The sequence below is a fragment of the Acartia tonsa genome, chromosome 1 (assembly GCF_053477335.1).
Source record: "Acartia tonsa isolate MP-2025a chromosome 1, ASM5347733v1, whole genome shotgun sequence".
NCBI lineage: Eukaryota > Metazoa > Arthropoda > Copepoda > Calanoida > Acartiidae > Acartia > Acartia tonsa.
The window spans coordinates 57,023,194-57,037,766 of record NC_137260.1 but is presented as its reverse complement, the minus strand read 5'-3'; the positions used below and the strand labels follow the sequence as shown (position 1 = coordinate 57,037,766).

Genomic DNA, 14,573 nt, shown 5'->3' with positions numbered 1-14,573 from the left:
TGAGACCAGAAAACTTAGCATTATTTGGAACAAGTTGTTGATCTACTGGACCATACACAAATCCTTTTTTAATCCAATCACAAATACTGTCAGTAACTTTTTGTCCTTCTGTAATAGCACTTTTAGCATTACTGGCCAACACCGGGTCCCTAAAAGGACTTTTACAACCAATAACAGCACCATTCTTCAACCAACCGCAAATCTTCTCCAAATTTTCATGGTCTTTATAACCACACTCTATAGCTAAATCATAAAGGACATCAGCATTAATTAATGAACTTTTCCCATCTTTCAAATTGCTTGGAAACTTCTCCCAGAACCAATCGGGTGCTGGCTTAGAATAATCTTGCAATAATGGCAAATCATGTTTAGCCTTAAACTTCTTTGCTTCAGGGAGTTCTGGTGTATCTTTAGATAATTGTTCCAAAAATAAAGCTTCCCATGAATCTCTTACTAGCAAAGTGTAAGCAGAAAACCCTGAAACAAAAGACATTTTCATAATTTCTAATCTACAACTCAATATCAAAGAAAATATATAGTAAAAAAAACCCAATCATTCCGAAAATTTAGCCGCGAACACAATTGGAAATTCACATTCGTGTCAAATATTTTCAACGTACATACGAATATAAACAATGTTGACCTAGCTCTAAATTTATAATTATTATAAATAGCCTTTACCAATAACATGCATATTGAAAAGTAAAATCCGCATTAATAAGCCAAGACATAAACTAAGCCTTAAATATTTATCATTAACTATTAATATTAGTTAAGATTTAGTAGACCAGCAAAGCTTTGCTACCTTAGCAACCTAACATTCTGAATATATTTGTATTAAAATTAGTGAGACCTATAGGGATAAGACAATGGCGAATAAATTGATATATATGCCCTATGATTTTACACCATATCACACATAAAAATCTGTAGAATAAAATTAATTGTACACTTAACTTAATGAACCAACCAAACTAAATTCACCGAAAGTTCACACAGTTGTCAACAAATAAGAAACCTTTTTCATAACTTTATTGACTAGTTTAATAAATAGTCGAATGTTTCTCACTTCATGGTCTGCGCCTCTACAATCAAGCGGTTCCGGATTTGAAAGAGGATAACTTAAAATTGTGAAAACTATACTAAAAACTAAGTTTAAGGAATGAAGTATAACCATCAAGTTAAATAAATCCAAAATAATATTTGGAGGACAAAACAAGGTTGTCAATTATACAATTTGATACAACCCCAACAACAGCTGAAACCCACTAACACTAACATTCTAATTATCCTAATTAAGCTAGATATGCTGAATAAATCAGAAATTCGCCAAACTTAAGTAAAATATAAGCTAGCCAGTAATAGCAATTACATTTAAGCATTCCAAATATATTTCGACTAACTAAATTTTAATGGTTTATAGAGCAGCTTTGTCCAAAAGATGTACAACAAACTACAATAAAAAAATTTATTTAATATTAAATTTAGATATTCCAAAATATTTAAGCTAACTAGACTTTAACGATTTATAGAGTAGCTCCGCCCAAACTAAAAAATTTACCATAAACTATAATAAAACCGTTTATTTAAGAAAAAAAAACAGAACAAATTAAACACATTTAATATTATAACAAATATGTTCTCCATGAACTAGATAATTAAATGAGAGTTTCAGGAACTCATCAAATTTTATAAGTCCCAAAGACTATTTCAGACATGATCTTTCCTTGGGTGCTTTTTGAAGCAATAATCTTTTTTATCAGATAACCACACGTTACAGACATGAGCAAAAGTTTTCTTGCCATCGGTACAACCTACACCAGTCATCGTGTTCTGACAAATCCTTCCCTCTGTATTGTTATAAGAATAACACACAAAATAGTTGTTGTACAATGCAACTTTCTTAGTTGATTTGCCAGTACTCTTACTACCCCTTGCACTTGAGCCACTAGAGGGTGCTGAGTAAGTATTAGATCCACCCGCATTCACATTTTTAGGTATTACTGGAAGAGGTACCTCTGGGCTTATTCCATTCTTCAAAAGAACTTCCCTAAAAAGTTCTAACTGTTGTTGGTAACTTAAGGGTGCTTTGCTGTTGTTAGCTCTTGACGCATTTTGTCTCGATACAGTTTCAAAAAATGTTTGTATTATATTTCTCTTAACTGTGGCATTTTCAGCATGAGCCATCCACCTATATTTTATCAGAATCCTCATCATGCTGAATCCCGTGGTATCATACGGATACAACTGGTGGTTAACAACCACATAATTCAACAAAGCTTCTTGCAAGCTCTGGAGGCTGAACGGCGTTTCCCAATCATAATCAAGTTTTTTAGCATAACCACCTTCTTCTACCACAGTTATTTCTTTCTGTACTTTGCCACTGACACTAAAATTCCCACTATAAAAGTGTTTTAGACTTAAACTCTTTGTTCTATCATGTAAATATTCAATAGTCTTCTCACTTACAGAGTTCTGTGAACCAGAAAATTCAAGATTCAACTGTCTAATTATAGGTTTACTCTTAATCGGAACTTTATCATACCATTTACTTGGCTCAATCATAGGATAACGGCAAAATCTTGCTGGGTGTAGTTTGTCCCGTCCATTATCCGTTTTCTTAGCAAAAGATACAACTGGATGATCACCATCCTTCGCTAAGTTAGCGAACAGACCCGAAGCACCGTCTAACTTATCTTTTTCTGCTTTCATTTTGAATAAAGCAGTCAAGGTGTCCATATCCTTGTTATTCACGGTATGTTTATCTTGTAAAGCTAATGGGCGGTCGGCCACTGGCCAAATTTCTTTAAGCAGGTTCCAGTTTGAAGCTGGGTCTTGGTCATCAGAACTAGAACACTCATCTGAGCTACTTGATACTTCAACTGTATTACGTTTAGGACGACCAGAAAGCCTAAAACAAAAACAATATCATTATTAGAAGTAATTCATTTTACATAATTACCAATATTCAGCCTCAAAACAATACTCCCTTAATAACAGTTATAATGATTTCTTAACAAAACCAGTAGCTCAAAATTAAACTTTAAAGGGTATGCAAATAACAAACCAAACAAAGAAATATCGACAAATAGTATTTTACACTCATACTTAATAAGTAGTAAACAAGTTATGAGCCAAATTGTATTTAGGTCCAGGAATTGTTTATTATAAAGACTCAGATATATTATTTATCCACCCGAACTAAACACAATACGGCAAGTATAGTATTTTATAAATGTACATTTACTCCCTAGCTCTTGCATGTACTATTGCACAAGCCTGTAATAGCAAATATTATCAAGATTTCAAACAAAAAATTGCCTTTCTACTTTAAGTTGTTAACAATATACAACTTTGTCTAAAACAAAAATAGCTAAACTAAAATCTGCCTACCTTTGTTTCTTGGTCGGCTTATGAATCATCGCCGGAGCTTTTGGGCGTTTCTTAGTTTTCACCGGTATGAAGTCTTCCTCTAAATTATAAATTTTAATTATTTTATAATTAAAATATATTATGACTTCCGTAAATTCTATAAACAATGACCAGTTCGAGCCATTAATTAGGAAAACAACAAAACCAAACTTAAACATATGTACAACTTAGTAAGTATTTTAATTACTAAATATGAAGTAAATATTTATTAAGAATTAAGTTAAGAATTAACTTTATGCCAACTAATACTCTCAAATATTAGACTTATGTATTTTATTCCTTTTATTCAAAACACTTATTTGTTTGTTCAAAAATAAATTACTAGTTAATAGTCATACTAGTTTCTGGAATTAACGAAATAAATAGTTTGCAAAATAAACTATGTCAAATGTAAATTTACTAGGGTAATTCAAACGAACTTAAGCTAATTAAAATAATTACCATTTGAAGAAACAGCACTGTGGCATTCATTTTCACTTTTATTGGCAGAGCTATCCGCATTATCTACAAATAAACATATTTTAACATAAGAAATAAATCTTAACAAACTTCACCAAGCACCACCATAATTAAAATCATCAAATTCAAATGAATAATTATATAGTACTCTAAAAATTGACCAATAATTTAATATTTTATCAGAGCAGAAATCTATAATAATACTTTACAATTACTTCAAATCACATTTGTGCCCTATTATTCAATTCGTGCTGTCCATACTGTAGCACAGATAAATCTAAAATACGACATTTTGCTTTACGCTCCCCCCCCCCCTTTTACAACTAATGCATTTTACCTTCAATATCCATGTCTAAACACGCATTTCTCCTCAAAGTGTTGATGCTCTCATCTTCTGACAGCTGTACATCGTCGTGGGATTCAGAATTAGCGTCTGAAATAAATTGTATTTATCAAATTTCATTTGTCAATTCATAAAACAATATGTACAAAATTATTGTTAGGATTCAATAAGATAATAAAAAGCACACAATCCACATAGGCATTTTGTTACAATTACAATAATAGTTGGTGGGCGTCTTTTATGAATATGTTACAATTACAGTAACTTGTTGAAATAAGGATAACAATTTAGACAAATTGAAATATATATAAAATACATAAAAATTACAGTTTAGCATCAATTTTGCTGCAAGCTACGGCTATTTGCTGTCTATTTGTTCTGCCTAATTTAATATAACACTCATAGGCCCTGGATGACCAACGCCCAATCTGTTTAAGCTCTTGAGAGTTATGCCCTAATTTCGCAAACATTGATATTAACCCAGCTCTAAAGCTGTGTCCTGTCAACTTTCCGCCTTGAATTTGTTTTCCGACAAGTTTATTTAGAAGTTTATTCAGCTGACTTAAAACTAAAGGCTTCCCATCTTTCCCACAAAACATTGGAGCATCAGGCGGGGAGTTTTTAGTGATGACTTGAAGTTTTATGTAAGCTTTAATTGGACACACTGATGTATTTGTTGCATAAACATCAACAATTTCTGGTTTACCAGTTTTATTTGTTTTGGAATTCTTTATTTTAAACTGCAAACATTTTCTATCTGACCCAATAGTGTCCAAAAGTTTAACGTCCTTTTTTAGCAAAGTAAAATCTGGGTTGTAACATGATGTTCGTTTGCTTAACAGTTCAGCCATGCGAAAAGCTCCAAAGAAAGCTATACAACAAACTGACCAAACCAATATTTGCATGCTGTTAGATAGACTAGAGGCTTTGATTTCGGCTTTAAGTAGTTTCAGAATATTTAACGTGCATGGGACTCTTTTTTTATTAGACTTTGAACTTAAAGCAATATTTGCACTCCCAGTTAGCACTTGATGCACTAAGTCAGTATTAAGGTTTAGACCCTTAAGGCCTAATGCAATATGAGCTTGCCTTAGCCCTGACAAATATGACTTTATTGTACTAGCGGTGTTTCTTTTTTCTAGGCACCAAGCAATAAAAGTTAAAATTGTTTCCTCTTTCAGAGGGAAATCATAAGAAAACATTAGCTCATCTGAGCATTTTGACAACATTTTAAGACTTGATTTGTATGTATTCCAAGTTCTAACGGCTAGTGAATGGTTTGCATGATCTATTAGTATGCATTTTAACTTTGCAGGTATATTCAAATGCTCTAACGAATTAAGATTGTACAATCCTTTTGGTCCGTATTTTTTCTCTTTGATGCATTTCTTAGGTAAATTCTTCCCTTTTGTGCTGAACTTATCTGTAATAAAATAATGAGATTTATTCTTAAATTTGGATTATAATGTGAAATTAAACATTTTAATTTAAACCCAGCAATAAATCAAATAATAATGTTAGTGCATATTCTTATAAATGCACATTACAGTTATCAACTTTTTTAAAAAACCTTTAATCTTTAAATCTTTTAAATCCACTATTTAGTATTTTCATGGTTAATCAATAAATAATTAAGGTGTTCAAGTCAACACTTGTCACAAACTAATGAAAACAAACAAATCAAGTTTTAAAATAAATGTAACCAACTCTGTTACAGTTTCTATACAATTAATAAAAAGAGAACAATCAGTTTATTGTTTCCTTAAAAAATCATAACAGCAAAAATAGACCTCTACTATTTAAAAAGTTATATTATTCATCTGTAAGTTTTAAAACAAATGTAACCAATTTCGTTACAGTTGCAGAACAAGTAAAAGAAAAACAATCAGTTCATTGTTTTCTCACAATTCATAGCAGCAAAGGAAACTCTAAAATTCGAAATAATATGTTGTTCTCCTCTCCGTCTAACCCCTACTATAAAAATGCTCAGAGAAATGAGATTTCCCGACCTATAGTAAAATAAGTGTATAACTATATGTATATTTTATTTCTTACTAGCTTCCTCCCCCTCCCCCCCCCCCCGCCGCTACTCCCATACGATAAAATTTTATATAACAAACTTATTTATATAATAAAGACCCCGTGCGAATTCCCGACCCTTGTTTAAAATAAAGGCACAGCTGTATGTATCTTTTGTCACTTTCACGTCTCCCCCCTTCCCCCCTACCTCTTTGGGGTCAACATAATTTTAGATAACACAACCAAACCATTTACAGAATTTTGTGAGGTAAAAATTTCTCTAATTAGATTATGTCTGATTTGTAACTTTCCCCATCAGTCCGTCACCGTAGGATCTTCGCGACTTAAGGATGCATTTGACCTTGTTTAAAATTGTTTCCTTTACTCAATATATATTTGTTTTACCCTCAATTTAGGGTAACATCTATTCTATCAACTACTGTAATAAAAGCGAATAAAACATTTAAATCTCAATTAGATAATATTATAGAGATAAACTTTATATAATATTAAATGTGCTCCGCACCCAAAATATAAGTGTGTATAAACAATACAATATCAAACCAATATTAGGATAGTTTCTAGTTTATATAAATTTAATATTAAAATCTTGAGAAAGTTTAAGTACAATGTGTGCTAAATATTATCGAATTGCGTTTATATTAAATAGTAATACAAGCAGAATTTTCTCTTAAATCACGAGTTTACTAGAACCAATAAGGACTTTATTTTTACCTGACTGTGCGTCAACGGCTGAGGCTTCCGGCCACAATATGTCAGGTTGTTTCAGTTTCAAGCTAGCCTTGCCGCCAGTGGTTATTGCCTCCCAGCGTTCGGCTAGACCGTTGTAATTGGATTTACATTCTGGCACTGTCACACATCTCAGCACTGCCGACATTTTCGCGAGGATATCTGCACCCTTTGGTAAGGATTGACCGGTTTTAAGCGGGCTCCCTGGCAGGATAGCGGGCACTATCGGGCTGCCCATTCGTTTATCAAAAATCGCCGCAGCCTTTAAACCCAGGTCTATTTCTTGCCTGTGTATCGCAATCCCTGGAAACCCAGGATCTTTGGCCAGTGGGTGATCGCTAGTTAGCTGCTCAGCAGGTAGGGGAAACAACAGAACTGTTAACTTAGCTTTGCTGACCGAGACAGGTTGAATAAAAACTCGACAACAGAATCCTGTGAAACCCATTGTATTTAGATCCTCGAGGCTTACGGTGCTGCCATTCTGTCTAACTAAGGAGTAGTCAATGAGGCTGTGGTCTAATAGTTCAGAAGTTAAACCATACTTAAATACGAATTTTGAACATTCTATTTTCCCGATTTTCAGCGTTAAACCGTCGCCAAATGGCCACAATTTGGCCGTGCTAAAAGTTTTCGCCTCATTTCTAAAAATGCTGCCATCCAAAATTGTTGCAGAATCCGTAATATTGTGATTATCAGCCGACAGCTTTAACCCACATATCACAACTGGGTCGCCATTAAAACTCTCGTGCAAGGCATCGGCAACTCCGCTCCAGTTTTTTACAGATATTCTCTTACAATCGTTCACTGAGAAATCTACACTACAATCAAAACTGTCGTCTTTAATTACACTCTGCCGTTTTTTAGGTGGCATCGTGTTACGATATCTCGCACTTTTAATTTTTAAAGCAAAATCTATAGAACCTTATACGTTCGTGGTAAAATTAAAACTAACGTAGTGTAAGTGTACAGCAAACCCGATATGCATCATAGACAAATTAGATCATGTAATTGCTTCTTGAAAATAAAATCAGTAGTATATTTTTTTTCCTTAAATAGCATATTTAATTTATTGAAAATTAATATTATGTAACAAAATAAAAAATCAAATTATTTAATACAAAAATTTATCTATGAAACATAGAATCAGAATCTAGAAACTAAATGGGTACTTTTAGCTTAGTTATAGGAGTAATTTTTTTGACTCACTTAATTTAATCATTTTAAAAAGGCAAGCTTTAAAAAGCCTAAATTTCAATTTAAAAGAGCATTTTGCTTTGAAATTTCATGAAATTACAATTATTATTGTTAAAATATGTAAAACTAGTTGTTTCGCTCTTACTTTATGGGGATGTCAGGAAAATAGCCTTGAACCACCCCATGATATTTATATGCTTCCCTGAAGTGTACAAATCAATCGTACCAGCAATTTCCGAGAACTTTTGCTTCAGCCAAAAACCCTTTATTACTATCACATCGAAGGAAAATAAATATTTGATTATGATTTTTTTTGTTTCAAAATTCTGGGATTCTTTTTGAAAGCCTATCTAAATTTTCGTTGTATTTTCAGGGAAAAAGGACAAAACTATGAATTAATCTACACTCTCATCTTCCCCCTAGATCTAAAACTCAGAATTGCTTACATAGAAATTAGGGGGCAGATTAATTTATCGTATATTGTTCTATCCCTGTATGACTGATAATGAGAAATATGTGATGCTCTATTTGCAAGATATCCTGTGATATACATTACAAAATTCGCCAGCATTCGAAATTCAATAAACATTGTTTGAAATCAGCATTGTACACATACATCTTTGGGAATATGACATAATCAAATGTATGAAAAAACATGTTGTAAAAAATTTAGATACAAATGCTGAGGTATTTATAAAGTTTTTAGACATATATATTATACAAAAATTGGTTGTAGCTTAAATGATCTATGATTATCATGAATTATTTTAAATGAGATTCAAGTTAAATTTTATACTTAAAAAAGGAACAATTTTCAAAGATTTTTAATTTAATATTGGAAGATTTAGGAAAAAATGTTTTTTTTTGCAAACTCTATTTAATTTAAAGAATCCACAACCTATTGAATATTAACGGAGACTGGCGAACCCGTTTTGATTACCTCACTGCCATGTCTTGGGTTATGCTATCTAAATCCAACAAGAATTTTTAAATCTTAGGATTTAAAATCAAATCTCAAATGTTCGTTGCGTTGTATTATTTCATATACAGATAAGATTTAAAATGAAAATGAAACAGGGGAAATAATAGTTCGAGGGGGTGGGGGATTTATTATCCCCACCCCATTTCTCCTAAAAGATATATAACAAGGACAATTATATGCACAAGTGAAGCGGAGCATTAATTAATAAAGAAAATGTTTTTTTTTAAACGATTATTGTAAAATACTACAATTACATATAATAGAACATAGATTAAAAGTATTATACATGATCCCTTTAGTTTTGCAAAGCTTATACAAAAAGCGAAATTAATTCGAAAAATCACAAGACCTTTATGTTGTTTTCAGCTGGCGTTGGGGGGCAACATAAAGTAAAATTTACGACCTCTCCATTTGCCACCCAAATATTATTTAAGATTTATTTCACTTGTTGGTTATACCTTTTACCTGAGTTTTGCTGTTTTGCAACAGACGTATGGACGAAACAAACAGACGTATGAACATACCCTGGTTATAGAGAGGCTGCGCTACTTGCAATAATAAAAATGTAATCTTTAAATGACATGTGTGTTTGTGTGTGCGTGTGTGTATTGATATGCAGCATGTAAGTTGGTTTTATAAAAACAAATACTTTGTTTTTCTTTAATTTCAAACTGAAATTTGTTGGTGGGTATTCACTTCCGAACATGGGTCACATTTTCAATCTTGTAGAAACGCATATACTTTTATATAAAGTAGTAGGGTTTAATTTGTCAGTAACTTAAGATTTTGATGACTACTAAACCGATTGAGTTCTCCAATTTAGGGAAACTTCACATAGGTCCTGGGATGGTTTGGGCTTTTTAAGTTTTAGATTTAAGTCTTAGGGTTGTTTGGGCTATTTTTTTTTGCTCTCCCCAATCCTTTCAATATAGTGCCCTTAGATGCTAGTGTCTTTTAAAGGAACGAGCAAGTTTTAAAACATTCTTCTAAATCGTAGATGAACCTAGAGACTAGGGACTCGGCCGCTAGTTATCATATAAAACTGCATAAACTAATATTTTCCTTTGCTTTACCATCATAATAAAACCTCTCTTATATATTTGCTATTGTGTCTTGTTGCAATAGTGAAATAATATGCGGAATTGAATGCACACATATTTTTTCTTCAATTGTTGCTCTGATATCCAACTGAGTATCAACTAAATTTCAATTTAATTCAAGTTTATTAAAATTTAGAAGATTTTTTCAATTGAAAAGAAACGGTTTTTGGTTTGTTTGTTATTGGAATTTAATATTTTGCTATTATTTAGACAAGACTTAGATTATCTTAGGGAGCTCATAAGGTCTGATTTTATAAAGAACATATTTTGTACACATAGTTTTTTTTCTTCAAGCTAAGCATGCAATATGTGAAAAGCTAAAAGTTACTTAAAACTAAATATCAAATAATCTTTTAGAAGCAGTTTTTTTTATTGATTATTTGCCATTGTACTAATTTAAAATTAGATAACAAAACATTACATGTATTATGTTACTATGCTACTTAGTACTAAAATTTTCTTTTTTATTATCATTGAGTAGGGAAAAATTATTCGGAAAGTTATTTTTTCTTGGACAAGGTTGACACATTATTGAATGATTGGTATTTTATATATTATTATATTAGGTCTCAAGTGAATATAATGGCACAAGAATGACAACATACAAAAAAAAGCTCAACAAATGAATATTGCTCATAGAGAAGCCATGTTAGAAAAAATATCCATGTAAAATTGGTTAAAATTTTAGCATTATAGAAGCGGGACTTATTTACATTTTACGACTTAATTATAGCGACGCTAAACTTATTACAAATTAAGTTAGGAATCATTAATGAAAATCAATCAAAAAGAAAGTTTGTATCAAAAATAAAAATTAAATGTAAAACACAGTGGGATCTTTTGCCAAAAAACGGGACATTTAGAGTAGACAAAAGTAAACTTCAATAAATAAGCTTGTATTTGAAGAAATGATGTAATTTCTTTTGCTTTAACTCGGAAATATCTTAAATTTTGCCTCTGTTAACTTCTAATGTGCATTTGGTAAGTACGTCTTGCTGTTTTGGAGGAGCGAAGCTACCCTATTTTTAAAAAATCTATAAAACTTCATAACTTTAGTTAGGATAGGAATATTTTAACAAAATCAACGTCTATGTAAATATTTCTTCAATGCAAACAATGTTTGTGAACAAGAATATAGCGTCAGGTGCACCCATCTTTATTTAACGACTCCTTTATCCCTTAAATGTCCATTAAAACCACGAGAACGGCAAAAATCGTTAAAAATCACGCCAACGGCGGCAAATAACGGCGAAACGGTTCGCCAGAGGCAAATGATGCATAAGTCAAGAAAGATCCGCCTTAATAAGTTTGAAAATATTGCAGAGATGACTTTGGGCTCTAAAATGACTCCTTCCCCCTCTAACGGGGGAAAATTTGAAATTAACAAGAACGAAATTGTTCAAACCATGCAATGTAAAATGCTCAATTACTCAAAAACGGACAAGAGGCCCCAGGTTGTGAAAACTGTTTTATACACAATACATGTTATATATTAATATTATTATTGCAAAACCCGGGGCCTCCTGTCCGTTTTTGGGTAAAAAGGAGAAAACTGATTTTTTGGGGTTAAAAATCTTAATATTTTTGGTGAAATTTTCTCACAAAATGTCAATTTACACCACCAAAAAAATATTTTTTATATTTTTTCTTTAATTAGACATTGGTACAGGTATCTGAAAAGTACCTCAATAAATTTTTTTTTTCATAAGATGAACATAAATGTATTTTTTGTTGCCTTGAAAAAATTGTGTAAAAAAATCTGGAAAATCATCAAAACTGAAAAGAAATTTTTCACTACCTTTTTTAAAAATGGCATAAACCCGCCAAAAATTAATATCTTTTAAAAATTTCTTTTCTAGCTGTCTACTTACAGCCATTATTAGGTCCTAGGATAGATAAAAGTCGATTTTAGATTTTTTGGATGTCCCGATTTTTTTCAAAAGACCCCACTGTGTAAAAAATGTGTCAAATGAATAGTTTCTGTTAGTTTTAAATTTAATCAAAATTATTATAAATATAAACAAGTTCAAGGGTTAAAAATCTAAAAGCAGAAAACTGTTTTGACTTTTATGTCAGATTTTTAGATTAAATTATGAATAAATATTAACTAGTCTCTCCCTAATTGCGGAGTAGCTGCGCTACCATATAATGGCACTTGAATCAGCAGCAGTTATCATCATTATATTCACAAATATATATTAGGAGAAAAAGAAACAATAATGCTCTGATTAGCCATGGGGACTTCTCTGAGCAGAGAGTAACTTCATTATATTTAGTTATTTATAATTTATCACATCTTTCCGCTGATATTTAAATGAAAAAATATAAGATTAAGACCAGGTTTGTTAGGTCTAAGGGGCCGAAGGTCCTGGCTAACAAAACTGGTATTAATTTTATGATTTTTTGAATATTCGTGAAAATTGTCTGTAATACGTTGCTATGCATGAATTTTTCAATTGTCAGTACAGGTTCCAAACCAGTGGATATTAATCAGTTTCGAAGCAATACTGTAATAATAATTATCATATGACATTTAATAAGGACCTCCTAATATCGCCAATGAGATTGGGACATAATTTCAACAACCCAACAGACGGCATTTGCAAATTGTCTAGAGAAAATTCAATTTTAGGTTAAGGGTAACTGTTTTTCTTAATATACAGCTTAAATGGATATATTATTCCTTGGATCTTGTACCATATTTTAATGTTCTCTTCTAAAGTGAAACTCGCAGCGAGCTAAATTAACGATACCCCTCCTACTAAATGAACAAACTAACCAACAAATGATTTCAATGTTAGCAACCTAAATTGACGACCATTGCAGCTTTTCTCGTATTAGCATTTTTCTTGCTTTCTATTCTTATATAAATTGCTTTCAGAATTGCATCGTTACTTTTGGATGTAAGAGTTCTTGTTCAATAATTTTCATTTTGTGTCCATTCTTTTATGAATTATTCTGAGAACTAGAATGTTGCTGAATTTGCTATGAATGTGATTGGGTCAGGTGTTCAAATTATAATACACCATTTTAACACCACTTTTTAGGTTGTGTTAGTTTTCATAACTTTACTACAGTTTCATAATTTAGGAGTCTTTCTGCGGATAACTTTTTCCAGTACAGCTTCAAAACCGATTGTTATCAGCCATACTAAAAGATTTGTATAGCATCGAAATACAGACATTTGCTTATGAATATTGTAATAAAAGTCATAAAAAAATAGCACCAGTTTTAATTTTTCATTCTAATATCGACGGAAAGCTGTCTATAATACGATGCAATAAATGATAACTAAACTTTCTTGTGCAATTTTCAAGCTAATTTATACAGTATACGTTACGAAAAATGATCGGTTTTTAAATGTTCTAGCCCCCACCCCCCTGTAATGAAGTTGTAACCATATTTTTGTGCTTTTTATTTAGTATGATGGTGTTTGTATCAGTCAATTAGATTAAAGAACATTTTCCGACATTCAGTAGGCTATGAAAGAAAATATTCAAAATGACAATTCCGACCCTAATGTATTTTAATTGAATTTTGGTTCAGCCGATTTAAGATTTTCAGTTCTTGATACATACGTTTTGGGCTCAAATGAGAGCTAGGAATTCGGGTAAGGTGTCTATGGAAGCAGAATTTTATGCTTAAGATAAAACTCGACACAACCCCGATGCTTAATTGAATTTTACTATGTGATTTTTCGGCTTAAGTAAAATTTACTTTTAAATAAGGGTCTGATTTTTTTCATTTTGAATATCGTCCTTTGTCTCATCCCTTAAGATACCCGGTTGATAATAGAAGGCTTTTTTATTAGCAAAACCATTAAAATAATTACAAATAAAAAATCACATAATTATTGAAAATTATAATCTACAAATCAGGAAATATGAACACTCAATCAAAAATTTATATTTTGCATTATTTTATTTCAATGAATTTTTACACTAGATTATCATATAATCACCTGCTACCCATCCTTCCGCCTCCCCCTTCCTCACTTGACCCCTTCGAGTTAGATATATGAATGGATCACTGCGTAATTGAAATGTACAATTATCTGGCATTCTTTTCAATAACATTATAACGGTTAGTTATATTATAATTTTGAAAGGACATTGTTCAGTCCTTCGAGAGAGGGCGAATATATATTAAAGACTATGGTTCATAAGCGTTCCCAATACACAGTAATCTATTCATATAACATCCCATATTATTTATAGAGTTAAATTTATTTCGCTCTCAGAGTGGTCGTGGAGGGTGATGTGTGGGGGTGGGGAGGTGGGGAGGGATCAATCTT

At 31.7% G+C, this 14,573-nt stretch overlaps 1 protein-coding gene across 1 annotated transcript; it reads right to left on the bottom strand.

Annotated features, from left to right (window-relative positions):
- Window positions 1-1,568: 1,568 nt before the first annotated feature.
- LOC145324480 (uncharacterized) lies at window positions 1,569-8,258 on the bottom strand. The gene is made up of 5 exons (XM_080167068.1): window positions 6,989-8,258; window positions 4,229-4,324; window positions 3,874-3,936; window positions 3,394-3,472; window positions 1,569-2,911 (listed from the first exon to the last, which is right to left on the bottom strand). Exons 1-5 carry the CDS (start codon window positions 7,872-7,874, stop codon window positions 1,711-1,713), a joined length of 2,325 nt encoding a protein of 774 aa, XP_080023194.1. The 5' UTR covers window positions 7,875-8,258; the 3' UTR covers window positions 1,569-1,710.
- Window positions 8,259-14,573: the final 6,315 nt, after the last annotated feature.

What these genes read in the sequence shown, in the direction of transcription:
- LOC145324480 (XM_080167068.1), bottom strand. Translation starts at nt 7,874, where the DNA reads ATGCCACCTAAAAAACGGCAGAGTGTAATTAAAGACGACAGTTTTGAT. An exon ending in CAGTGCTGTTTCTTCAAATG is followed by an intron (nt 3,473 to 3,873) that starts GTAATTATTTTA and finishes TTTATAATTTAG; the next exon opens with AGGAAGACTTCATACCGGTG. An exon ending in AAGCCGACCAAGAAACAAAG is followed by an intron (nt 2,912 to 3,393) that starts GTAGGCAGATTT and finishes TTTTTGTTTTAG; the next exon opens with GCTTTCTGGTCGTCCTAAAC.